The 26,714-nt window shown below is 44.4% G+C and overlaps 1 protein-coding gene across 13 annotated transcripts in view; it reads left to right on the top strand.

The window, feature by feature from the left end:
* COL6A3 (collagen type VI alpha 3 chain) overlaps positions 1–26,714 on the top strand; it is a 103,118-nt gene that overhangs the window by 56,386 nt on the left and 20,018 nt on the right. For all 13 annotated transcript variants that reach the window (XM_083702484.1, XM_083702485.1, XM_083702483.1 and 10 more), the window contains 25 exons: positions 1,184–1,276; positions 2,390–2,443; positions 3,337–3,408; positions 5,565–5,591; positions 5,723–5,767; positions 5,885–5,938; positions 6,322–6,384; positions 6,964–7,029; positions 7,152–7,205; positions 8,460–8,495; positions 10,118–10,180; positions 11,136–11,198; positions 12,303–12,365; positions 13,932–13,994; positions 14,309–14,359; positions 15,885–15,920; positions 16,019–16,081; positions 17,150–17,212; positions 19,121–19,153; positions 19,251–19,287; positions 19,390–20,060; positions 20,455–20,551; positions 22,357–23,049; positions 24,891–24,984; positions 25,976–26,034. In XM_083702484.1, coding sequence (XP_083558610.1) covers positions 1,184–1,276; positions 2,390–2,443; positions 3,337–3,408; positions 5,565–5,591; positions 5,723–5,767; positions 5,885–5,938; positions 6,322–6,384; positions 6,964–7,029; positions 7,152–7,205; positions 8,460–8,495; positions 10,118–10,180; positions 11,136–11,198; positions 12,303–12,365; positions 13,932–13,994; positions 14,309–14,359; positions 15,885–15,920; positions 16,019–16,081; positions 17,150–17,212; positions 19,121–19,153; positions 19,251–19,287; positions 19,390–20,060; positions 20,455–20,551; positions 22,357–23,049; positions 24,891–24,984; positions 25,976–26,034 — 2,713 coding nt within the window. The remainder of the gene's footprint in view (positions 1–1,183; positions 1,277–2,389; positions 2,444–3,336; positions 3,409–5,564; positions 5,592–5,722; positions 5,768–5,884; positions 5,939–6,321; positions 6,385–6,963; positions 7,030–7,151; positions 7,206–8,459; positions 8,496–10,117; positions 10,181–11,135; positions 11,199–12,302; positions 12,366–13,931; positions 13,995–14,308; positions 14,360–15,884; positions 15,921–16,018; positions 16,082–17,149; positions 17,213–19,120; positions 19,154–19,250; positions 19,288–19,389; positions 20,061–20,454; positions 20,552–22,356; positions 23,050–24,890; positions 24,985–25,975; positions 26,035–26,714) is intronic.

The raw sequence follows: 26,714 nt of genomic DNA, 5'->3' as shown, positions 1-26,714 counted from the left end.
AAATGCACTCTTTTTGTGCCTAACTCTATTAGGTTACATTTCAGCTAGCAACTTTCTGTGTGTCTTAGCTGCTACGTCAAACTAGTTCTCCTATGTAATTGTCCATTGGACTTTAATACTTAGTTACCAAGATGTCATTTTCAGACTTGTTTGCATGCTGTGGTCCCAACCACACCTACATTTAAAGCACTCAGCTCCCCCAGTGAATCATGGAACTGCAGTTTGCGAATAGCGCTTTCATAGAATCATAGAATCATAGAGTTGGAAGAGACCACAAGGGCCATTGAGTCCAACCCCCTGCCAAGCAGGAAACACCATCAGAGCACTCCTGACATATGGTTGTCAAGCCTCTGCTTAAAGACCTCCAAAGAAGGAGACTCCACCACACTCCTTGGCAGCAAATTCCACTGTCGAACAGCTCTTACTGTCAGGAAGTTCTTCCTAATGTTTAGGTGGAATCTTCTTTCTTGTAGTTTGGAACCATTGCTCCGTGTCCGCTTCTCTGGAGCAGCAGACACGGAGCAATGGATCCAAACTACAAGAAAGAAAGCTTTGTGTTTGGTGTTCCCAGGATTCTTTGGGGGAAAGGCCTGTGGTTTAAATGATTTCCCCAAATATTATGAATTCAAGGCTTGTTTACTATTACATTGTTCCTTGACATCCTTCTGCCTATTTCAGCACAGTTGCTTTCTAGAAAATGTTTTCAGAGATGTACACCTATTCTCTAAACTGTAGGTCCAGGTCAGCTGAGTATTGTCCTCATTGCTGCTTTTAGCATCTTTTCTGCTTTTTTCAGCTATTTAAAATTTAGTTGCCAGTTTTTAAAACATTAGTTTCTAAACTCTCCAAAAGAAATTGAGACAATTCATACATTAATTTCCCTCTTTCATGTTAGTGGCGTTGCCGTCATTGTGAGATATTGTAAGGAGCCTCTTTTGACTTTTTTTTAAAAAGGACTTTGGTTTGTAGGACAGTTGGGTACACATTAGCATATGCAAATTTTATGTACATTTGTGTCATGGGCCTGTGCCTCAACTCCTTTCATTCTCTAGCAACACACCCTAATGTACTGCAAACATGGCCACTGAGGAGAAGGAATTTATGTGTAGCTCATGTGTTTTTTTAAAAAAATAAGTTGATCTGTGTTCTAATTTACTAATGGCAATACTTACTTTCCTTACAGGACAACATTGCAGAAAAGGCATGCTGTGGTGTCCCATGCAAATGTTCAGGACAGAGGGGAGACAGAGGTCTGCCAGGATCTATTGGACCAAAGGTGAGATGTTTCAGCCTCATTGGAATTTCAGCCAATGGAAATTCAGCAACCAATTTTCTGGTTTTTGACCAGGATGCAAAGTACTACATAACTAGTTCTACACTTCCAAGGGGATTTAGATCTGGGGATATCAGCCCCATGACTAATAGCAGCATGGTTCTGAAACTGGGCGCTATCAGTGATATGGCATTGATGGAGGCAAGGTGGTTCTTCGGTTCAAAGGGGAAGAGGCCAAAATTGCACTAGAAAAATTGCCCAGACCCCTGGCACACCAAAAGTAGCTCTTTGGCTGACAGCTTTTATTTCACAATGATCTATGTATTGCCAATGCTATTTTTCTAGAAAAAGAGGTGCCAGGACTCACCCTGAACACCTCCCTTGTTCTCTTAGAATGGCAATGAGAGGGGCCAGAACTGAATTATGGCAAATTCTGTATATTGTACTCATGTAGCCTTGTTTGGAAAGAATTGTGCAGATAATCGGTTCAGTGCTGTCCATTAAAATTTGCCAGATTCTGAATTGAAATTTCATTTCAACTGATGTGAAATTTCATTTCAGCATTGTTACCTAGATTGATAAAAAGCAAAGTTTCTACTTTTGGCTCAGAATTTGACCATGCTGGGGACTGTGTTCGTAGTCCCAGGGTCATATTTCTGAGCTTGGCAGTGCTTGCTGATGTATTGACAAGTTGAATGTGAATAGGCAAAGACTTCTGCTATGTTGGTCAAATTCTGAACATCTCATTGAGTTGTAATGCAAAGAGTAATGAATAATTTAACACTGTTCACATTAGAGAAACAGGAATAGAACTTCAGGAGGCAGAGATAAGCTAAATACCATCTGCTTCTGTTATTATCTGACTGCAAGCCTCCAATGCCATAAAAAGAAGATACCATTGCTATTCATGAAAGATTGTAAAATTTGATATACATACAGAATTATTTACTTTTATAAATAGTAAAATAGAAACCTTCTATTTGTAGAAACCCAGAAAGATTTTGAATTGAGATTAAGGGGAGGAATACAGGATATTAGAAGAGAGAGCCCGAGTGTATGTACTGTATATAGATGGAAATACAAACCATGTGTGTTGTGTCTTTGTGTGTTTTAAAGGGATCTTCAGGGGAAAATGGCTACAGAGGTTATCCTGGAGATGAAGGCGGACCAGTGAGTAAACTTTTTGAAATAGAAACTCTTTCATGTGCCCTGAGAAATTAGTTGGTTTCTAAGGTGCTACTGGACAGTTTTTTTATTTTTTATTTTCCGACTGAGAAATTTTGTGTATGTTGTGCCTTTGCTGCTGTTTTAACTGATTGTAGTCTAGTAACGATTTACTGTAATGGTTGAGAGTGATTTTCTGTTTGATTGTTATTTGCTGATTTTGAGGTTTCTTAATTGTAACATATTTCAAATCAATTATTTAGTTGATTTGAGCTGTTTATTTTTATAGTAATCTGCTTCAGTAATAATCTGTAGTAATAATCTGTAGTAATAATCTGTAGTAATAATCTGGATCAGATTATTATAGGATGTGTGATCTTTGTTCTATATTTTGTTATTTCTGTGGCTTGTAAACTGCCCTGTGCTCAGCTATGTAAAAAGGTGGTATGCAAATTAAAAATGAAATTATAGAATGAAAAAGAAAATGAAGGGGGAAAGTGACTTTAACCTTAAGGATGTCTGCCCTTCCGCTCATCTTCTTGTCGTGTGGCTGGAAGGAAGAGGTTGCAGACGTAAGTTACAAAGAGCTAAGCAATGGTAGTTAGTACTGTGGGCTGATCAGCAGAGGCCAGATAACTGGTTTTTCTCATCTGCCATTTAAAATGGGGGGCGGGGGCGGCGGCGGCAAATCCCATTTATAGTTTTATTAAAGTATGATGGAATTTCTATGTGAGTCTTTAAGGAGAGGTGTCACTAGAGATCCACCAGGTGTTAATTGCAGAAGTGCTTAAATAAGCAGCTTTCTAGGTAAGGCACAATAGCCAAGATAATACCCAGTCCATCTATGACTGAATGGACATAAATGCAAATTGTTGAATTATTCCTTTCTTTCTTCACAGGGTGACCGTGGGCCTCCAGGTATAAATGGAACTCAAGGATTCCAAGGTTGTCCTGGTGAAAGAGGAACTAAGGTATTAAAAGCAACAACCACAAATAGTACAGAATAAAGCAGATGAACATCTGTCCATAGGTTCCAGCCCTGTTCACTCCAGCTGAAGAACAAGTATTGGTATTTTGCAGCAGATCCGTGAGCACCCATATTTATCATGTGATAAATATTGGGTATTTTCAGCACATTGCTTCGTCTTCTTTCCCCTAAGCTCAGAAAATGAATGACAGTGATGGATGCTGCAAGTCTCGTCCCACTTTCCTGGGGAAGAAGCCCCACTGAATTCAGTTGAACTTCTTCTGAACAGATAATCTGTAGGATTATCCAGGGAGGCTTCACTCATATACCCACTTACCTGAGAGTAACCCCGTTGAGCTCAGTGGGATTTACCTTGGGGCAGGCACATAAAGGATTATGCTGTGAAACTCCGCTCCATAAACCTGGAGCTGGTTGTGCCCTCACCTAAATCCAGACTGGCAGGGGTGGTCACCCTTTCAGCCCAATGGTCAGCCCTCTGCAGGCCACATGTCAGGGTGGATGGGGCCAGAGGCAGCAGAAGGCAGAGCAGGGGATACAACCTTTCCGCAGTAAGTTAGTTTCAAGCTAATTCATTTATCTGCATGTAGACACCAGGCCATTGCAAAACAGGTTTAGCAGAATGGAGGGAACCCAAAGTGACATCAACTCAGACCCAAGTAAGCTACAGGCAAGCTTTGCACAATAGACTGCATTCCACCCTGTGCAAAGGGAAGAGGTTTCTTCACATACAAAACCACTCTCACCCACCTCCGTCCTCTGTCCAGGCAAGTGAGAGGCACTGTCACAGTACAAGGGCACAGTGCAGCCAGGGAGAAGCACCTGAGAACCAGAGCAGAGTCCATGAGAGGCTGTGGCCTGGGGGAAGGCAGGTGCTCTCCAGAGGGCTCTGGCAGCCAGAGAAAGAGGCCTGGAGAGGCACATTTGACCTCTGCCCCTGGCATGGACCTGAAGGGTCCACATTCATGGTCTAGAATGTCTGTCTTATTCTCTAGAGCAGAGTTTCCCAAACTTGGCCCTCCAGCTGTTTTGGAACTACAATTTCCAGCATCCCTGACCACTGGTCCTGCTGGTTAGGGATGATGGGAGTTACGGTGGTCTAAACCACTGAGCCTCTTGGGCTTGCTGATCAGAAGATTGATGGTTCAAATCCACATGATGGGGTGAGCTCCCTTTGCTCTATCCCAGCTTCTGCCAACCTAGCTGTTCGAAAGCACACCAGTGCAAGTAGATAAATACGTACCACTGCAGCAGGAAGGTAAACAGCATTTCTGTGCGCTCTGGTTTCCATCACGGTGTCCCATTGCACCAGAAGTGGTTTAGTCATGCTGGCCACATGACCTGGAAAGCTGTCTGTGGACAAACGCCGGCTCCCTCGGCCTGAAAGCAAGATGGGCGCTGCAACCCCATAGTCACCTTTGACTGGACTTAACCGTCTAGGGGTCCTTTACCTTTACCTTTTACAGTCCAACAACAGCTGAGAACCCAAGTTTGGGAAACCCTGTTGTAGATACTTGTTTTGAGCAAAGGGTCTAAGAAGAGTTGGAAAGTGGGTGGGCAGAAGGGAGAGCGATTCAGATGTGGGAAAAGAAAGGCATTTATTTGAGCAGTTTTATCCTTTCGAGCTACAACAACTCTTGCAACTCTTCTGATTATTCTAGTTTGTGCGCTCTGGTCCCATGCTCATGAGCCCTCCGAGGGGCTGGAATCTTCATTGTGTCCTTAAGAATTTACAGAAAGGGTAGAAAATACAAAGTTCTTCTTGATGCTGCAATACCCACTGGGCTTTGTGGCTTTCTGCACAATTCATGCCCAGCCCCTCCAACACATTCCTATCAAAGTCTACTGAGACCTCAGTAGAACTCACTCTGGGGTAAATGCGCATCAGATTTCAGCCTTTAAATTTCATTTTATTTTTTTAAGTTGGGGGCACCTTGAGCCACAACATTCTTGTATCAAGCAGTTTTTAGAGCAGGCCAACTCTTACTGAAATCAGTGGGAAAGCTGATGGAACTCAGATGATCTGCTGCTTCGAACTGTGGTGGCCCCTTGATTATCATTTGATTTATTTCTCTAATTTGGGTTTCTGAGGAACAAGGTTTTACTTACATGAATAACCTTCCTTTTCTTGTATCTCTCTAGGGAGGTCGTGGATTTCAAGGGGAAAAGGTATGTAACCATTTAGAAATATCAGAAGGAAAAAATGTGTACCATGCATTGTCTCCTACAAACAATGCATTGTCACCTTTGTGTAAATTTGGTGGTTTGCCCTGTAATAACTGCTTTGTTCCCTTCTGCAGGGTGAATTGGGTGAGGCTGGCCTCGATGGAATAGATGGGGAAGAAGTAAGTTGCCTGGGAAACATTTGGTCATTTAAAGGAAACTTTTCTGGTTTGGAAAATATTTGTTTTATGTAACAAACTTTCATTAATAGATGTGAATAATGTGATTGCTTTTGCCAGGGAGACAGAGGTCATCCCGGTTCTCCTGGGGACAGGGGAGGCCCCGGTAGACGGGTAAGTTTTATATTATCTATTACAGTACTCAAAACACACTAGGGCAAATGTGAACCCAGAGCTGTTGCCGGCACCCACAAACCAAAGCAAAATGCTTGCAACCTCAAGACCTCTGCGGGTCCAACACAGGCCCCAACACATCTGATTCTACATCAGAAAAGACATGCGCGGCCTAAGGTGGGGTCCTCTTGTTTGGTATTAAAGAGGCCCTGACATAGATGCAAGAATGCAGTCCATTTTCCATTTCATTAGTGTTTTCTTTGTGGGAAATCAGCAATCGTCAGACAACATACTTAAAGCTGCAAGCGACACACTGACTGCAGAAAGCCATAGCTGTGTTGGGTGCCTTTCAGCTGTGTTATGATGTGGATATACCTTTGCAGGGTGCCAAAGGAGTCAAAGGAGAAAGAGGAGAGCGTGGCGACCGTGGATTGCGAGGAGATTCGGTAAATATGCTGAACATTTTTCAAGGGTTTTTATTTCAGACTTTAGACTGTGGCAACTGTCATGGAGCAGTTTCTCTGCGAAGCAGAAGGCTCTTGATGTCCAGTGGTGTGCATCACTAAAACACGCACACAATTTTGGTTCTTCCCCATCTCTGGCATACTGTATACAAGCAACCCCTAATGTGTACATGGTTCCTGGGAGTGGGCCACAAGCTGTCTCAATTTATTTAGGTTTCTCTGCTGACCAAGTGGTGGCTCTCTGGAACGGGAACATCTAGGGTACTGGATGCACCATACTGCAGCGTAACATGCAGATGCAGCTACCTCTTCTGAGGTGACTGAAATTTGGGCTCCTAGAGCCCAACCCTCAAAGCAACCGAGGCAGCAATCTTTGCTAGTTGAACCCCTTCCACTGGGCTGAGGCAGGGGAAATATATATAGCACAACAATCTGAGATCTCAAGGCATGTTAATTTTGCAGCACCTGCTTCAAAACACAAATCATGGCTACTCAGGAAGTTACTAAAGCAAATGCTACCTCACTAATGACTTGTTCACTTTTCGCTGCTGCTGCTTCCAGGGCACACCAGGACCTGATGTCACTCAGCCAGGAGCTAAAGGCCAAAAGGGTGAACTAGGACAAACGGTAAAGCTTATTTCATTGGATTGTCACTGCAATAAAAACTGATAATTCAAACAAAATGTTGTTATATTGATTACTCTTTGCCTATAAAGCAATAAACAGACTGTGTGCTTTGTCTGTCCCAGGGAGAACCTGGAAGAGATGGACCAGCAGGTACCCCAGGAGGACCTGGAAGAAATGTGAGTACTGTTTAGTTTGCTTCTGGCTAATGGTTCCTAGTGTGTAATGGAAGGAAACAGCTTTGCTACACTCCATCAACAATGCATCAGGACAGGGAACTGAGCTGTTATTTGTAATATTTTTTATACTGTCCTTCATCAAGATTTGCTTCTTGAAAACAATTTGGAGGGGTGCAGGTTGGTGCAGCACCCCAGTGTGGGTTCTTTCTTATTTATTTATGTAGGTGCATTTAGAGCCCACCTTTCTTCCATCAGGAAGTTCAAGCTGACATTCAGCAGGGTTCCCAAGTGGTCTCCTATGACTGGCTCCACACTTGCTTAGCTTCAGTAACATCTGAATTGTGCGCCTTCCAGCCAAGCTCATGCTACTGTTAGAAATCAATGCGTTGGGATTATAGTGTTTGGTTACTTACAAAACCAACGAGAGAAACTAGGGGAAACAGCCAGGTGTCACAAACAGCAAAGTTCCTTCTGTTTGTGATGTTATCCGTGAAGAAAGCAGCACCGTATTTCTTCAGGGATGCCTGGCCTCTCCTGGTTGCGTGAGCCATTTCCCTGCTCTCCCCTGTGTGCTCTCCTGCTCCCATGGCAGTATCATCAGGGATGGATTCCCTGCATTCAGTCGCCTTGAGCTGGTTGCTGCCTGAGACAATTCAGCGGATTTCACGCCAGCTTTGGAGCGAGGACGTATTGGGAGGAACAGGTGGCAAATGTGGACTGACGCACCTTCATCCAAAGATCTGGATATAACACTTTCAGTCGCAATGGGCCCCAGGGCTGAGGCTTGGCGGGAGGCCACCTTACCGTGATGAAGGAGGCTTGGCCCTGCCTGTTACAGGGAATGGTTTTACCACAAGAACGCCAGCTTCATTGGGTGGGAGACATATTGCCTGGTGTTATGAAGCAGGGTATTCCTAAGGGATCTGGGTGAGGGCAGTGAGAATGTGGGTCCTGTCTGGGGGGAAGCCATGTCATGGGCATCATTGTGGAAGAAACATTGAAGGAAAGGAGGGCCAGAAGCTGAACCAGAGGAGGTGTCGGATAAGGCTTGTTTAGCGAAAACAGCTACTTAGCCCTGCTGTGATCTTCCACATGCCTTCCCACAAAGGAAGTTCAGAATAAGTGGCCTGTTTCCTATCAGGGAACCATGAAAGAAGACTGCAAAGCAGAGGCAGTGACAAAAATAGAACAGAGGTTGTTGCTAGAGATAGATTCACATTACTGTTTGTGGCTGTGCTTGTTATCGATTTGCAGGGAGAACAGGGCAGAAGAGGCCCTCCAGGGATCAAAGTAAGTGCTAACAATCTACATGCAAAATATAATATACTTCTACACCATTCTTTCTTTCTTTTTTTAAGATCCATGATTGGGAATATGGGTTGCAGGACAGGAGAAGTTATATCAGATTTGAAGAATGCAAATGAGAATTCCTGCAATTCTGATATTAAATATAAATTTGTGAGGTGACTTTGCATTTAGGATAATTTGTTTTAGAAACATTTGCCCTAGAAGCAGCTGAACCATTTATGGATTATTATTATTTTTTAGCTAATCATGTACACTGCTCATTTATACAAGGCAATTGTTATGATGTTTGCAGACATGAATATGCTTCACAGTTGGCTCATGTCTGGGAAAAAAATTATTAGTAATAAGACCTGAAATTCAGTGAGGTTTACATGGTGTCCCCCAAAGGCATGCACAGCACATTTCGTTCAGGTGTGCACCCATGGAATTTTTATTTATTTAAAGATGTACATTTGTTGGATGCATATTCATACTCAGTCCTAAAGAACATTATTTTTATTCATCCAACAAAACAAAAGAAACTGAAGCTTAACTAAACTTACTTTTTAAAATTGACAACTAAACTTTACTTACACAACCTTAAAATGATACACAAAATACCAAATTTATATGGCAGTAATAACCAGACGTGCAGAAATATATGGTCAATTTTCATGATCTTTATCTTTAACCAGATAATGAACTGACCCAAACTGACCAAAGAGGTCATTTTTTCTTCATCTTCCTGGCCTAGAGAAGGACTCCCTCCCACCTCCCTTACTGCTGCCATGGGAGCCGGTCGCTCCAGGGATGCTTCCTGAGACTGATGTGGACAGAAGCCATTCCAGCCATTTTATTCTGCCTGCATCTCTCTCTGCATTCCTCATTCCCCATCCTGCCTTCGTCTCTCCCTCCCCACCGCTTCCCTGAGAATTGTAGCAGTTGAGGGAGCTACGTTGCTGCACTGTATGCTCTCCTCCTCATCACGATTCCCGGTTTTCTGAAACATTAGGGTATCCCTGGCTATACCTGCCACACCCCATGCACACATGTCTGGTGTCGCCGCCCCCCCCCCCCAGTTTTATCCTTGCAGCAACCCTACAAGGTAGCTCAGATGAAGCTAAGCAGTCATGACTGGTCTACAGCCACCCAGTCTGGTTCATGGAAATAAACCTTTGAGGAAAATGAAGCTTTCCATGTAGATACTGGACAAAATTTAGGAAAGTTACATTTCATCTTTTAAATGCTAGACTCTAGCCCAGAACCCTGTTCCCAGCAGTGGGCGGTGCAGATATTTCTGAGAAGCCCACAAAGAGGCAACATGGAGGCAAGAGATGCCTAGTCCTGCTGTTTGAACATAGAAACTCCATGGATTTGCCTAATCTACTTTAGGAATACAGACTCTCATTAAAAAGGAAGCAGAATTCACAGGGTTGGCCATGTATGCGTGGTTTGAGGAGCAAAGGCAGAGGACAGCAGAAAAGTCTTCACACCCTTTTCAGTACCTCACCTAGGGTTAGTCAATTCCACATGTTGTGAAGAAGTGCTTATTTCTTTTTGTCTGTCCTTAATCTACAGCCCACTAGTTTCATTACACTGGCTACTCAATTACTCTTATATTTTAGGGAAACAGAGGCCCAGCAGGTACACCAGGATCTGTGGGAGAACCAGGTCCAAGAGGACCACAGGTGAGTAGATTCTGTGGCTTATTTCTGGCATTTCTGGTGACGTTCCAGGGCAGGGCCCTGCTAGTCTGTTGCACAACAGAGAACAGAAAGGAGACTTGTGGCACCTTGAAGACTAAGGTGGCTTGAGCCTTTGTGGGCTGCAGCTGAAGCACATTCCCAGGTTAAGCAGTAAACAGTGGGAGCCCAAAAGCCAGGAAATGTCACAGCTCAAATATATGCCCGGTAAGGTAAATCTGTCCATTCATAACAATAGTAAGTAACTGGTGCTTCTCTCTTCCCCCTGCAAAGTACCAACAGAGGATGCTGTGAACTTTATCTTTCTACATAATTCCTGGGATGTGAATTGAAAACGTACCAACAGTGGAATTGCACAGAGACCATCATTGGATCGCTAAATAGTTAATGTTGTATATTTAGCCTACTGCAGGGGATACTGGTTTAATTCAGGTCCAGTGCAGACCAGAGCCGTAGCTGGGTGATCTTGCAGAACCATCCAGATTGCACCCCCCAGCCACAGACAAATTAGCTTTTCTTTCCACCTCTCCTCCAACCCTCCTCCACCTATTCAATTCCTCACGCACTTAACCTTGTAATGAATTCTTTCACAGAAAATCCATTATTTAATTTTTAGCCGATTTTGCCCCCCCCCCTTACCTGTGTCCCTGGCAGGAGCCTTCCTCACCACTCCTTAGCTACGGCCCTGGTACAGACCATTATTTATTTACTGAAGAAATGTCTGCACAGAGCTTCTATATATTATTTTGTGGTGTCATGACATGGGAAAGTAAGTTTTTGTCATTTCCTGAGATTTACTTATATCAGGGAAGAAATAGTGCCATGACCTCAAAAGTTGAACCCAGGCCTTAAGTTACTGCTCCTTTGTGTTTCGGCAAAATTCCATTTTTGTATTGAATGTTTTTTTTTACCTCAGCTATTTACTTTTGCTTATGTACAGGGAGCTCCTGGCACCATTGGGACTCCAGGTCTTCGAGGAGAGCAAGGCCTGCCTGGTCCAAGGGTAAAATTCTTTTATTCTTTTTAGAATCATAGAATTGTAGATTTGGGAGGAACCCTTCAGGGTCATCTAGTCCAACCCCTTGCATTGCAGGAATCTCAGCTCAAGCATCCATTACAGGTGGCCGTCCAACCTCTGCTTAAAACCTCCAAGGAAGGGGTGTCCACCACCTTCCAACGCCATCCATTCCACTGCCAACAGTTCTTAGCGTCAGAAAGTTTTTCCTGATGTTTAGCTGGAATCTCATTTCTTGTAAACTTAAATCCATTGGTTTGAGTCGTACCCTCTGGAGCAGGAGAAACAAGCTTTCTCCACCTTCCATGTGAAAGCCCTTCAGAGATTTGAAGAAGGCTATAATATCTCCTCTCAGTCTCCTCTTTTCCAGGCTAAACATACCCAATTGCTTCTTTCCGTTCCTCATAAGGTTTGGGTTCAAGACCCTTCATCATCTTGGTTGCCCTCCTCCGCACACATTCCATCTTCTCAAGATCCTTCACAAATTGTAACTTCTTAAATGCTCCTTGTTTCTGTTAGTCTGAAAAGTTTCATTCAAAAATCCGTCCAGCAGAATTTTCTCTGTCAGGGAAAAAGGCGGAGTAGAAATAAATAGATACTGTAATAATAATGCAGCTGCTGTGATGTTATTGAGTAGCATCTGCAGAAATTCATTGTAGCAGTTCCTTCCACAAATTCTTCCAATGTTGCTGAAAACTGGAATTGAAAATAAAGTTGACAAAATTACCAAATATGAGTGCAGCATTTTAAAAGTTTGAAATTTAGGTTTTAAAGGAACTGCACTTATTTGCCCAAATTCATCTGGGGATTATATGAGCGCAGAATCCGGTTCTCATGGATGCCTTATGTCCAACATGGCTCAGGAATTCTAAGAAACCAAAAAATCAGTTGAGTTTTGAAGTCAGTGGTTAGAAATAGTGCAGTTTTGAAAGGTTCAGTCTACCATCTTGATTCCAAACGCTGCCTAAGTATATCTGAACATAGATTAAATCCTGCCCCTTGAGCTTCCATAAGAATTCCTGTTCATGCTGTTCCTGTTGTTATGTTTGCGCTATTGCTCTGTTGCCAATCTCCAGACCTTGGTCTCCATAGGGCAGTGGAGGCCCACCGGGAGTTGCTGGGGAACGTGGCCGGCTGGGTCCTCTTGGGAAAAAGGTAAGTGACAAAATTACAGAGAACGGCTGGAGATGGGGGACACTAATGTTGGTGTTAAGATGTGAATGATTTTCTAGGGTTCCTGTTATGAAGTGGAGTCAGCCCCATTCTTCTGTGACGGCATGCATTTTAACAATATCACTTTGAAAGCCGTAAATATAAGAGGTCAGCTCTAGTGACGTTGCCAAAATGTGTGAATGCCTAGTTTGAAATGTGAAGTTGCTTCGTGCTCGGAAGCAGTACAGAACAAGCATGATTCTTTCTCTCAAAGTTCTTCTGTAGCTCAAAATTAAAAACGAGATTCTGCACATATGCAGAGTGCAAATGCTGCAATTCCTACTGAAAATGTGTCAAATGCTTTGAATGCTGATGTATCCAGGAGGGATTTTTTCTGTCTCAGGTTTAACTATCAACATAGGTGGGGGCGGCAGGAGCTTACAGAACCTGCATTGAAGCCTCTCCTTAATGTGGTTGGTTGGGCAATGAAGATAGGTGCCATTTTAAGCCAATTTAATATAACGCAGCAAATATTGAAGGCACAATCTTAGGGTCTCTGGAAGGGAAATCCCCAGAGATTCTCATCTCTGCTGGCTGAGTATGAGGTCTCCCCACGGATGCCTCCTTGCTGCAGCTGTGGAAAACTCTCCAGTTGTTCCTCCTCTGTCGCCGATACAGCACCTGCGTTAGGAGGGGAAAGGGGATGATCCACTGTCAGAGCCCTCCCCCCCTCCCAGAATGGAGATAAAGTTCCCTGGCCCTGAAGCTCACATACTTCGGGGGGGGGGGGAGATTTAGGGTTACAGAAAGGAAAGAGAAATGTTGCCCCCCTTCTACCCTCCAGTGTAAGCCCTGCAAGAATTTGAATTTGGTGGTTCCTCCATCTCGAGGCTTCCTTCCCTTCTCTCTTTGGGTTGCTGTGCCCAGACATAGGAAGAGAAAGAGAGAAATAATAATAAAGCTTTGCATTTAGATGGCACTAAACACAAATAATAATAATAATTTCAGTATTTATACCCCGCCCATCTGGCTGGGTTTCCCCAGCCACTCTGGGCAGCTCCCCAAAGAAAATTAAACAGAATAAAACATCAAGCACTGAAAACTTCCCTAAACAGGGCTGCCTTCAGATGTTTTCTAAAAGTCAGATAGTTGTTTATTTCCTTGACATCTGATGGGAGGGCATTCCACAGGGTGGGTGCCACCACCGAGAAGGCCCTTTGCCTGGTTCCCTGTAACTTGGCTTCTCACAGTGAGTGACCCTCCAGAAGGCCGTCGGAGCTGGACCTCAGTGTCCGGGCTGAACGAGGAAGGTGGAGACGCTCCTTCAAGTGTTGAGAGCCCTTTATTTACATTATCTTGTTGCAATGTTTACAACCCTCCTGCAGGTGAGATTACTATTCTTACCCCCATATTTCAATGGGAGTGCTTAAGTAGAGGAGGCAGATTTCCTAAGGTCACCTCATGAGCCTATTGCAGAAGCGATTCCAACCAGGGATTCATATCCGAGCCCCTTAAGTACTGTGTTATACTAGCTTGCATCCTAAGTTAAATTTATTATTTTTAACACAGGGCGAACCTGGCAATTCTGGTCCAAAGGGTCCCAATGGTCCCACTGGGCCCCGAGGAGAGACGGTAAGTGTGGCTCCGTGGAGGCTGGAAGCATTGCTGAACAGCATTTCCCCATTGAGAAACGAGCAGCCAATCCCCACAGGCTCGCATCTGAGAGCTTGACCCCTTCAGCGAGGCCAGCGCTGGCAGCTCACAATCCACTTCACAGAGCCTCCATTTCAACTCTCCCAATCCTCTCTTTCAAAGAACTCTCTTTGAACACATGAACCTTGGCCTTCTGACATGTCTAATTTTGAGGATCACATACACTGGCTGAAGAAGGCTCTAAGCTCCAGGATGTGCTGCGCATTCATGTTCTGCACCTTTATGTCTTGTAGGGAGATGATGGGCGAGATGGAGTTGGCAGGGCAGGAGCTAAAGGCAGAAAGGTATGTACAGTCCCAGGGCTTGCCTTTATCCGAGAGATACATGAAGGGTCCCTAATCCACAAGGCACGCCTTAATGCAAGCTTTGCAGTTGAGTTTGGTGAAAGCAAAATGTGTAACAAAGAGCGCAAGGCCTCCCAGGGTATCTTGCCTTGTAAGGCAACCCTGCCCATGTCCTCTTTCTGCATGTTGCGTGGCCCTCCCTATCTCCCGCCCTCAGGGCAGGCATGACACCACCTCTCTCTTTCTCCAGAGCCTTCCTTGTCTGCGTGGCCTTTGGCTAACCCCCTTCATCCCTTTACTTTCCCTAATGGTGTTGTTGCTGCTTAGTCGTTTAGTCATGTCCAACTCTTTGTGACCCCATGGACCAGAGCACGCCAGGCACTTCTGTCTTCCGCTGCCTCCCGCATCTTGGTCAAACTCATGCTGGTAGCTTCAAGAACACTGTCCCACCATCTCGTCCTCTGTCGTCCCCTTCTCCTTGTGCCCTCCATCTTTCCCAACATCAGGGTCTTTTCCAGGGAGTCTTCTCTTCTCATGAGGTGGCCAAAGTATTGGAGCCTCAGCTTCAGGATCTGTCCTTCCAGTGAGCACTCAGGGCTGATTTCCTTCAGAATGGAGAGGTAGATCTTCTTGCAGTCCATGGGACTCTCAAGAGTCTCCTCCAGCACCATAATTCAAAAGCATCAGTTCTTCGGCGATCAGCATTCTTTATGGTCCAGCTCTCACTTCCATACATCACTACTGGGAAAACCATAGCTTTAACTATACGGACCTTTGTTGGCAAGGTGATGTCTCTGCTTTTTAAGATGCTGTCTAGGTGGCCACACACAAATCTTTGGGGAGGGATTTGCCTGTTTTCACCTGTGAAACTCTGCAATGTTTCAAGTATACTGCAAGTACTCTACAAGAATACACCCTGGTGGTATTGTATGAATCATAATAAAAAAATTCTTGATAATGTTAGTCTTCACAGTGGCTGTGCTTAATTAGCAAAAATGATTTTATAAACAGGATGACCGAGAAATATAAAATGGATGATAAAAGCCAAGACTAACAAGTTCAAACAATGTACGAAGTTATCTGAAGTATGCATATACAGAACTAGACTCCAGTGAAACTATTATTACTTAGAAAAGAAATCCTAGAGTCATTGTAAGCAGCACATGGCAGTGGGAAGGGGTTCCTTGGGACAATTCCACACCAGCCAATTACTTCCCATTTACAGCGTCTCAAGCATTCATGGGGGTGAGGAGCATCCAGGCAACATCAGTCTTATGTTGCATGAATTCCCCCCCCCCCATGTTAATTTGCCCTTACAGGGGGTTGGGAACACAATTTCAAAGCAGAATTGATGGAGGTGGTTTGTTTCTGCTGAGTGGCGTGGCATGGCATGCCTGTTGGGTGCCTCCTCAAGTCTGGTACAGCACAGCTGGGAACATCTGAGCCCTTTTATTTCTGGGAAGAGACAAAGGAAGGTCACTGCCTTTGCTTCATTGAACCCACAATCTGTTTCTTATTTCCACAGGGAGAGCCGGGTTTCCCAGGATATCCAGGAATAAGGGTACTTAGAAAAATTTTAATTATGTTCCTTATGCTAAAATACAGTAGCTCATGAGTGATATGTGCCAGAGAGATAATGCTTTGCTCTGTTTTAAACAGGGTGCGCCTGGAGATAATGGTGGTGTTGGAGATCCTGGCCCCAAAGGAAGCAGAGGTCTCAGGGTAATGTAGCTCCCTGTGTTTGATAGTGGAAGATTAAACTGAGAGCCTGCTTGGTTCATGTTCTTCTACAAATCATTTTCTTTATTCCCAGTTTCATCCTGTTGCAGCTACTTGCATAGTTGTATTCGGTGCCTTTTTGGGGTAAAAAAAGAAGTCCCAGTACTCATATATTCATAAAAGTGCTGTAGGTGCCAGCACAAAATCGGTCTCAGACCGTCAAAATGATCAGTTCCAAGGCAAAGATCAGCTTCCACTTCCAGTTTACTAGAGAAGAGATCTCTAATAAACTCTGAGTGGGCCAACTGCAGCCAAGCATAAACACATCATAAAGTTAGACTCAAATGTGACATGCTTGTTGAAGGTGCTTTCTGTTCATAGTAGTGCTGTTTTACAGCTCATGTTAGAGCATAAATCTAAATAAGTGTTCACGTACTTGTGCAAAAACTTGTGCAAGCTGTATTCGAAGCTGTTACTGCACTGCAGAAACATTTGCAAGTACTACTGGCTGTTTGTTTTTCACACACTTTTTATGGATCCAACACACAGGAGTCTGCATAGTGTACATGAACAAAAATGTTATTTAAACCATTTATATGTTTTTTTTGCCAACTGGTCCTCAAGGCAGCTTACAACACTTGCTTAAAATAAAGATTATTTCAGCATAAGTAAGTCCAAATCATCAGGTAATCAAAGAGCCCCTACAACAGTTAACTAGTATAAACTTCCAAATGAAATTAAATGCTCTCAAATGTTTGGGTAACTTGTTGGAGAGCGGATTTCTGTTGAACATCGGGGGGGGGGGTTGAGGAATTTCAGAACCCTCACAGCCTGCTCCCTCTCTCTCAGCAAGTGATGGGAGGTCAGGGCAGCCCCACAGACCAGGGCAGGGCAGAAATAATGGAGAGGGGTGGGTCTGCAGGTAGGCCAGGTAGAATCATGCTGGCTCTGTTTGCATTAATTCAAACCTCTCCAGGTAAACAACCCATAGCAGATGCGATTAACTTAAAAGGGCAGATGTGTGGGATTTGGATCAAGCAGGTTTACTCTTGTTTGCCTTTTCCTGTTTAGGGAAGTGCAGGGGCACCTGGCGTACGAGGCCAAAAGGGAGAGAATGGATATCCCGGGCCAGAGGTAAGTTTGCAATACACACATTACTGGTCTGGCATGTTGATTTTGCTGAAGAGTCTAGAATACCTTTACATTTCTTTCTATACTGAGCTTACTATTAAACTCACATACCATATTCCATCTCTGTTAATCTAATAGAATGATCCTCACTTGGCTCCAGAGCTTCTCCCGCCCTACCCACCGTCAGTTAATGTCTTATTTTGCAGGTTAATTTTTCTTCACAGGTTTTGCAGGTTAGCTTTTCTTCACAGGTATGCGGGCGCTGCTACGTTAAGGTCACTGTTAAAGGGCCGGAAAGGAATTTCCCTGCATTGGCAGGTTTCGCCTTTCCCGTAGCAAAACGTCACAACTTTGGCGGTATCAGGCCTTGGGCGGAATCCTTTAGTCCATCTTCCTCTTTGCGGTGGCGATACCAGGATTCCCCATTAAAGGGGTTTTTGAAGGGAGGCTTTGGCCGTACGCTGAAAGGTCGTCATTGCTCTCCCCTGCGGCGGCGGCGTAACGGGGGCGGCTATCTCTGCTTGAACATATGTTCTCCAGAGCCGGCCCATCCCCCCCCCCCCACACACTGGATAACCCTGATGCTCCCCAGGTCCCCGGCTGGGGACTGGGGAGGGAGAACGCCCAATGCCTGAGCCATGGTCTACCCACATTTGAAATTTAATAAAGTTGTGGCCAATTTAATCCCATAGCACATTGTCTTGAGTCGTTATTCCACATGGCGGGGGGGGGGGACCGCGTGGGATCTGGGGACTCCGCCTGTCCACGCAATGAAAAAAGCAGTGAACAGCAGCAAAGAACCCCCTCTCAGTTCATGGGAATATAAGAAGAGCCCTGCTGGGTGAGACCAAAGGCCATAAATTATTTCCTTCTCCACCAGAGGCACCAACTTCTGCAGGAGAAGGGGGCCATCATGGGGTGCATGATGTGACCCACACGGCATCAGGATGTGGGTGGAGCCAAACGCAGTGGCTCCTCCTCCTCCGGGAGCTACTTTCCTGCTCCTTCCCCTCTGTGGCCACTGAAGCCTCGCTCAGCTCCATGCTTGGCCTCTTCCTCCTTGAACATTTTCCTTTGAACCAACCTCCTCCCTGAAAATATGGGGGGGGGGGGAGGCCAAAAGGGTTTGGCTCCTCAGAGATGGAAGCCTTGTTTTCCACCCTCCACCATCTTGAGTAACAAAGAGAGCTCCGGAATTATTTCCCCCTTAATTTCCCTGGTTTCTTACCCCTCCTGTCAGGATCTAGGGTTAGTTTCCCCCAAGGTAACCCTCCTGTGACATTTTGGACCTCCTGGTCAGAACAGCCTCTGAAACCAGAGGCAGCTGTTTTACAAAAAGAGTGGAAGAATTACGGCACTCCTTGCAGCGCCAACCTTATGCCTGCGGGATTTGGGGACAGCATAGAATGTGCCAAGGACTTGACTGAGGCTTGATGGTATAACCCAATCAGTAGAAAGGCAGGCGAAGCACCCTTCTAAACATTTCATGGATAAGGCCCTCAGAATAGTGGTACTCAGATTTTTCGCTAAGAAGATCTCCCGATGAAACTTTGCCTTGAATTCAAGGCACACCGTTATTTGGAAGAATGCACACAAAACACACACACACACACACACACACACACACACACACACACTATATTTTTTATTAATTTTCAAATATAAAAGTGATGCAGAATTCTGCAAAATACAATGTCAACAAACAGGATCCGATGACAATAAATTGTAATTTGCTTCCTTCCTATTCCATTCCCTGGCAAGACTCTTCTGACTCCCCCCCCCCCACACACACACCCTTTGCCCTCCTCCCTGACTACTCAGTTGACTGAAATCTGTCAAGCTCCTATCAGACAAGCACTCTGAAACCCAAGTCTTGCAATTACAGTTGCATTTTAAAATCCTTTCTTTCAGGGACTCAAGGGTGACAGAGGAGAAGCAAGAGACGTAAGTCATTTTCTCGTTCCCTAATTTTTCGTGCTGGTACCAAACTTCTTGTATTTCTTCATTTTTTTCACCGTTTGCCTTTCCTTTTCCTTTAAAGCAATGCACACTTGTACGCAACATCAAAGATAAATGCCGTAAGTCCATTTCTTTTGCCTCTAATGCTTAGTTTGATTTGGAGGAGATTATGAAGTCGTTGACTTTCTTTCTTTTTCTTTCTTTCTTTCTGTTATTCACAGCCTGCTGTTATGGTAAGTCCATATTAGATTCCTCAGTTTCTGGCACCAGAAATGGATGCAAGCTGTGGCTTCAAAGGAACGGACTGGTTTGTAGTTGCAGAATATGTCCCTTGCTATTTTGGAAGCAAATGTGTTTGATCATATTCCTTTCTTGTTTAATGTATCCACTACCTGCAGGTCCCAGGGAATGTCCAGTTTACCCCACAGAACTGGCATTTGCTATAGATACCGCCACTGGGGGAAGTGCAGACATTTTCAACAGAACGAAGCAAGCAGTGTTGACAATTGTCAACAACCTCACAATTGCTGAAAGCAACTGTCCCAGGGGTGCCCGGGTTGCGTTAGTTACCTATAACAGCGAAGTCACCACTGAGATCCGTTTTGCTGACTCCCGGAGGAAAGGAAATCTCATCAAGCAGATTCAAGAGCTCCAAATGCCGCAGACATCAAAACAGCGAAGCTTAGAAACGGTCATGTCTTTTGTGGCCAGGAATACCTTCAAACGTGCCCGCAGTGGGTTCCTCATGCGGAAAGTGGCTGTTTTCTTCAGCAATGGGCCAACAAGAGCATCTGCACAACTTAACGAAGCTGTCATGAAATTATATGATGCGGGAGTTGTGCCTGTATTCCTTACCTCCAGAGAGGACAGACCCCTCATAAATGCACTGCAGGTTTGCATCCCTTCAACTTTTCTTCTCCTCCAGGGGTATTTTGTGGGATTAAGCCACAGCCATTCTCCAGGGACTGTGGCCACCAGGCATATTGCCCTCTTTTAAAGCCTTGCAGTTTTTTTAAAAAAAGAAGTGGCATATGTATTAAAGCATTTATAAATATGAAAAAGAAACGCTTTTCATTTTTATGCACTGTAAAAAAGCATGATGAAACTGACTGCCTGATTTCTAGCTCTCAGCCACCATCTCCTGTGTAGTCTGAAGGCAGGTCTAAAAAGCATAAGCTGCTCAAAGTTTTCAGAAGTCAACCGAATCTTCTGTTTGGCCTCAGCTATTCATGGGCTGTCTACACCAATCAATGTTTGATGCCTGTTTTCTTTTTTGTCTAAACCAGATCAACAATACTGGTGGGCAAGCCATCGTATTTTCTGGCAACAGGGATCAACTGAACCAAATTATTAGGAGAGTAATAACGTGCCACGTTTGTCTAGGTAAGGTTCTTGGGTTTCTTTCCTATATAATGTACTTTTCAAGGACAGTACAGTTTGCAGCCATTACTAGGAATTTGCTTTAGCTGCACTGTACAGACAATACGATCTTCTGCCAGCTAGGCAGGGCCTCTTGTCAGGAAAGGCTTTAAACCTTTGTCCCTTGTCTGCCACACTGCAGAGCCATTCAAGAAACTGCCACCTTCAAATTTACTTTTGCTACTGAAGTGTAGGTACCTTTACATTGTAGGCCAGGGTCAGGGCTCTGTGCCAGTGCAGAACCACCCATTGTACATTTGAGCAGCTGCTGGACCCCTAAAACCTATGCCTTGTGAGGTGCCAAACCCATTTGTCTTAGTGAGGTGCAAATATACAGTATATGCTTATGAGAAGGGTCCACAGGATCTGCTTGGGAGTTGTTGTTTTCCTGGAGGTCTACCACTTGAAGCCAGGTACAGAACCGTAGCTCAGCCAGGCAGAAACAGGCTATTAATTAAAGTAAAGGGTGCTCCCGAGCATATGGTCAGCCAAGAATTCATAGTCAGACCCAAAATCCACACCTGGTTTACCACACCCCTCAAAGTGTTCTATTCCAGCAACACAATTTAGGAAAGTGGGGCAGCGGAGCTTTTTTGTGTTGCTGTTGTTAAACAAAGTGGGACTCAGAAACCCTTCTGGATCTACTGTGAATAGAGATCTTTCAGTAGATCTCAATCTGCCCACCCCTAATATGAAAGTGTTTTTCAGTTGGAAATGTCCACATCACACATTGCTTGTTGCACAATGCACTAATTTTATAGTGATTTTATTCTGAATATTGTATCTAACTGAAAGAGCACTTTTTGTTTGCAAAGACCCTTATTGTGGCAACGTGCTAAGTTGTTTTCAGGTTTATGGGCCATTAAATCAGTGCCATACAGATAAAGGTAAAAAGCCCTATCTTGCCCAAACCTCTGGAGGCAGTCACAGTACATATGCCATGACTGATAAAAGGTAAAGGACCCCTGGATGGTTAAGTCCAGTCAAATTCAACTATGGGGTTGCGGCGCTCATCTCCACTTTCAGGCTGAAGAAGGTGCCGTTTCTCTACAGACAGCTTTCCGGATTATGTGGCCAGCATGACTAAACCACTTCTGGCACAACAGATGGATGCCAGAGCGCACAGAAATGCTGTTTACCTTCCCACCGCAGTGGTACCTATTTATCTACTTGCGCTGGTGTGCTTTCGAACTGCTAGGATGGCAGGAGCTGGGACAGAACAATGGGAATTCACCCCATTGCAAGAATTCGAACTGCCAGCCTTATAATTGGCAAGCCCAAGAGGCTCAGTGGTTTAGACCACAGCTCCACCTGCGTCCCATGCAGAAGAACCATTGGTGGTCCTGGCATCTTTCTGCTCACAGCAGTGCTGTTCAAGTGCCTTCATTCTACCCTGTGATACTTAGCTCCTGCAGAGGTCCTGCAGTTATAAACTGAGGTCTAAAAACTGGCTTCACTTAGCCAGTGCAGCAATGCCATGACTTCATGGACAGCTGTCCAATTCACTGGTAGTAATTGCAGCATTTTGCTGGGGAGAGAATCAACGGACCTGTCACATCTTCATCTTTTGCCCAAACTGTACACTCATTTTGAGGGAATTTTAAAACCATTTGCTTTCTTTGAAATTCTCAAAATTATTTGGAAGCTACCAGAAGTTGTGATTCTGATGCAATATGCCAATTCAGGTTCCTACACCCTCTTGTTACTGTGACGCTGAAGGATGTTGATTTCAGATATTTGAGTTAACTGTGATATGTTTATTCCTTTAGATGTATGTGATCCTGATTCTAGCTGTGGTCCCACAAGACCTTTTACCAGAGACAGGCGGGCTGCTCCTACAGATGTTGACATTGATATAGCATTCATTCTAGACAGCTCTGAAAGCACCACCCATCTGCAATTCAGAGAGATGAAGAACTACATTTCGTATGTAGTAAGCCAGCTGGAAACAAGCTCTGACCCCAAGGTATCCCGGCACCATGCCAGGGTGGCCGTCATCCAACATGCTCCCTATGAGTTTGAATCAAACTCAAGTACATCTCCCGTCCAGGTGGAGTTGTCCCTGACAGATTATGGATCCAAAGACAAGCTGATGGATTTCATTAGCAACCAAATGGCACAGCTGTATGGCACACGGGCTATGGCGAGCGCAATTGAATATACGACAAAACACATATTTGAGAGTGCGCCAAACCCTAGAGATCTCAAAGTCATAGTCTTGATGATGACTGGAGAGATTAAAAGCAAAGAACTCGAACACCTTCAGAGAGTTATTGTAGAAGCTAAATGCAAAGGATACTTCTTTGTCATTTTGGGCATTGGCAGGAAAGTGAACATCAAGAGCATCTACAGTTTGGCAAGTGAGCCCAATGATGTCTTCTTCAAATATGTCGATAAGCCCTCTGAGCTCCATGAAGAGGCGCTGCTGCGCTTTGGGAACCTCCTGCCATCTTTTATTAGCAGTAAGTATATGCAGTGGCACAGCAGTGGGAAATTTGATGCTGACCATGAAATGTGCAAGGGGAGGTGGGGGGGTGAAGTGTGCATTGCCCCCCCCATGGACATTTGAGCCAGGTGAAAGGGGCACTGATGCTCTGATGCCAAGTACTTCAGACTCAGGGCAGTATACTTCATTTGTGGAAGAAGAAGAAGAAGATGGTGATGTACTTGTTTAGTTAATGTCACACCTTTCCCTCAGTGCAGGACCTAAGGCAGCCCATGACATGCATTAAAAACAGATACAGCATGCGTACACACACACACACACACACACACACCCCAATCAGGTATAAATATTTTTAAAGGTTGCCTTCTTAAAAGTGACACTGAACCAAAACAAGTTGAAACCATTGAAGGAGAAGAAAATATGCAACGCCCACCATTCAAAGCCCCGGTCGCAACAGCCAGTTAGTTCCAGAGTCTGGGAGCAGCCACCAAGAAGGCCCTCTTGTGCCTGTGGGGATGGTGGGGCCAAAGAGAGGCTGCCCCCGAAAATCTCCAAAGCCAGGCAGGCTCATATTGTGAGAGACAGTCCTCCAGAAAGCCTGGAACCCAACTGGGCTTTATAGGTCATAAATAGGATATGAAGCAGCTCCCACGCGGCTCTAGTAAACCCTCCCCTCAGAGTCACTGCTGCTCTCCCACAAAAGGGCCAACTCAGCTGTGCCCCATCAACTGCCGTTCCTGCAGCTTCCTAGCCACTGATCTTTCACCAAGTGCACATTTGCTCTCCAAGGGGGCTGGAAGAGAGTTATATGCAAGGCCCTGAGGAGGCATGGGGTCAAGAGGTGGAGGGCCTCGGCAGCAATGCAAGGTCCCCTCTGAGTTGCAGCACATATGCCAGAGCAGCATCAAGCACACAGTTGGGGGCGGGGCGATACTGGCCCCAAGGGACCTCCTCTATACCAAGCTCTCTACAGCTTAGCATGCAGCTCTGCAGTCCTAAAGAAGAGTGCTTTAAGACAGATTTCAAAACATGCCGTTGGCAGGCATGTAGCTGTACCAGGAAACTCATACCTTGCATGAATATTATGTGAAGTTTTTCTCATGCTGCTGAGAAACAGTGGTACTATTCAGGCTTGGCTGTCATATAATCCAGGCTACACAGGGACTACTGATTTTAAGACCCCAAACAGATGGGTCTGCTGAACCAAATGCATAACAGATCATATATAAAGTTTTCCCACAAAAAAACTGGATACTGTGATTCTAAAATCCAAGAGACATGTGCATTTCTCTTAAGGGATTCCTCAATTTCTGTTCTAGACTCTAGTAAAGTTGGAGTCATAAACACTTTTTGTGGAAACTCATATTGTGTGTATTGAGGATCACAGCTTTATAGTCCTCCTTTCAGTTGTCAACAATTTCCAGCTTTCTGTTGCAGACTTAAAACTCTTTCAACCCTAATTTGGTAAAATCTCTTGTTTCTTCCCCTTTTTTAGGTCAACCGATAAGATATTTAAGTCTAAAGCATAGTCTCCTCCATTATAGCTAAAGAAAAACTTCCTTTAGTTGCTGGCAGAATTACAGTCTCCACATATTTTGCTTATATCGTAATTAGAAGCAGCAGAATGGAGAGCTGTGTTTTATTACTTGCAAGACTGAAACCATTTTTCATTGGGAAGAAAGGAAGAAGAGATTATGCAAATTACTATTTTTCTTTGTATATAATAAATGCTAAGTATTAAAATGCTTAGATATGGCCCCTATCATACTTACTAGACTACTTTTATTATGGTTTAAATTGAAATAGTATGTATGGCCAGGGAGAATGGCTTTGTTCAAATTCTGCTTGTATTTTTAGGTGAAAATGCCTTTTACCTGTCTCCAGACATCAGGAAACAATGTGATTGGTTTCAAGGTGATCAGCCAGTCAAAAAATTTGGCCAGAAAGAAGTGTAAGTCTAATGAGTTTTTAGTATTCTGAATAGAAGGAAAAGACAGATGATTGAACAGTCGCAGCTTATTCCCAAAATCAGATGAAATACATGTTTTTTGCCAGCAGTATGCATGTTTTCTGTTTCTGACAAATACACTTTTAAGATGAATTAATTCTCTTTCCTGTATAAGAGTGTGAGGCACACAGTGAGAAAAGGGACGTTTTGTATGTTTCACTTTTCAAGGTTTTAGCTCCAGTACTTCTCGTTTGGGAGATTTTTGCTGGCTTGTTTGGAAGAGATAAGCCTGCATGCCAGTCTGCAAAGCTAACATTGAGATCTATTGAAGGCAAGGAATTAGACTTATCTTGACAATGGGTGTAGAAAAGATACAGTGGTGCCCCGCAAGACGAATGCCTCGCAAGACGGAAAACCCACTAGACGAAAGGGTTTTCCGTTTTGGAGGCGCTTCGCAAAACGAATTTCCCTATGGGGTTGCTTCGCAAGACGAAAAAATATTGCGAGTCCCCGCAGTTTTCCCCCCCCCCCTTTTCCTAAGCCGCTAAGCCGCTTAACAGCTGATCCGCTGATAAGCCGCTTAACAGCTGATCGCTAGAAGCCGCTAGACCGCTGTAGCGCTAATCCGCTAAGCTGTCAATGGGCTTGCTTCGCAAGACGAAAAAACCGCTAGACGAAGAGAATCGCGGAACGGATTCTTTTCGTCTTGCGAGGCACCACTGTAATGAACAAGGGATTCTTTTTACAGTTATTCTTCCCAGTCTCCTGCATGGGGAAATGTGCTCCAGATTCTAAAAGTTGACATTGGAAGGTGCCTCAAACTGAGAAATTCCATGTAGCAATCTAGTTAGTCTATTCCTCTGGGAAGTACATTGGATCATAGCAGCATCATTAAATTTAAATGGATCAGGAAACTTTATAAGAACTGTAAAGCACTTTGCTCATGGGGGGAAATATACACATATCCATAACTAATTTTTGTTTCTTCAATTAGAAACATTCCAAATAATGTTACCTCTACACCTACTACTACAACAAAAGAAAAACTGGAAGGTATGTACAAATGTCTTTAGCATATTTTATCCTTAGGATATTTGATCCTTACATGTTGCATTTTGGCGGCAGTTAAGGACCACCACTTTTCTTTGGTAAAGGACAAACTACACATTGTACACAAATGCACAAATGTGTTTGGCTTTTTGAAAAAAGGAAAGGAAAAGGAGCTGCAGGAGGCTGCAGTCTTGAGTGGAGGAGCCGCAAAGACAAGTGGAGCCTATTTGTTCCCTAGAGCAGGGTTGCCCATCATCCCTGACCACTGGTCTTGCTAGCTAGGGAAGATGGGAGTTGTAGTCCAAAAACAGCAGTTGGGAACAGAAAAACAGATGCTGTGGGAAAGTTAAGCACCTTTCTCTCTGCAGCTCCTCCAGTCACAATTACACTCAAGCAATGCAACTGTTCAGTAAAAGAGACAAAACAGAAACCATTGAGTTGTATCTAACACTACTGTCTTGTTCGCACAAGGTCTTCTGCTTGGGCAGCAGAACCTTACGTTGCTCTCCTCTGCCTGCACAGCCTGCAAATTCTAGGAGTTCCCCTAACCCTCAAGAGCAGACTGGAGGGCCATGGAGAGGGGAGAGGGAGGGGAAGTTTTGTTATGCAAGTGGTAGTCTTTGCACAAATGGAAGAAGTCTGGTGAATGCAAGCCACTGGAGTTTTGTTACAGGCACCTGTAG

Source organism: Podarcis gaigeae (assembly GCF_964106915.1).
Source record: "Podarcis gaigeae genome assembly, chromosome: 1".
NCBI lineage: Eukaryota > Metazoa > Chordata > Lepidosauria > Squamata > Lacertidae > Podarcis > Podarcis gaigeae.
The sequence above is the reverse complement of the archived record's forward strand: the minus strand, read 5'-3'. Positions and strand labels throughout refer to the sequence as shown.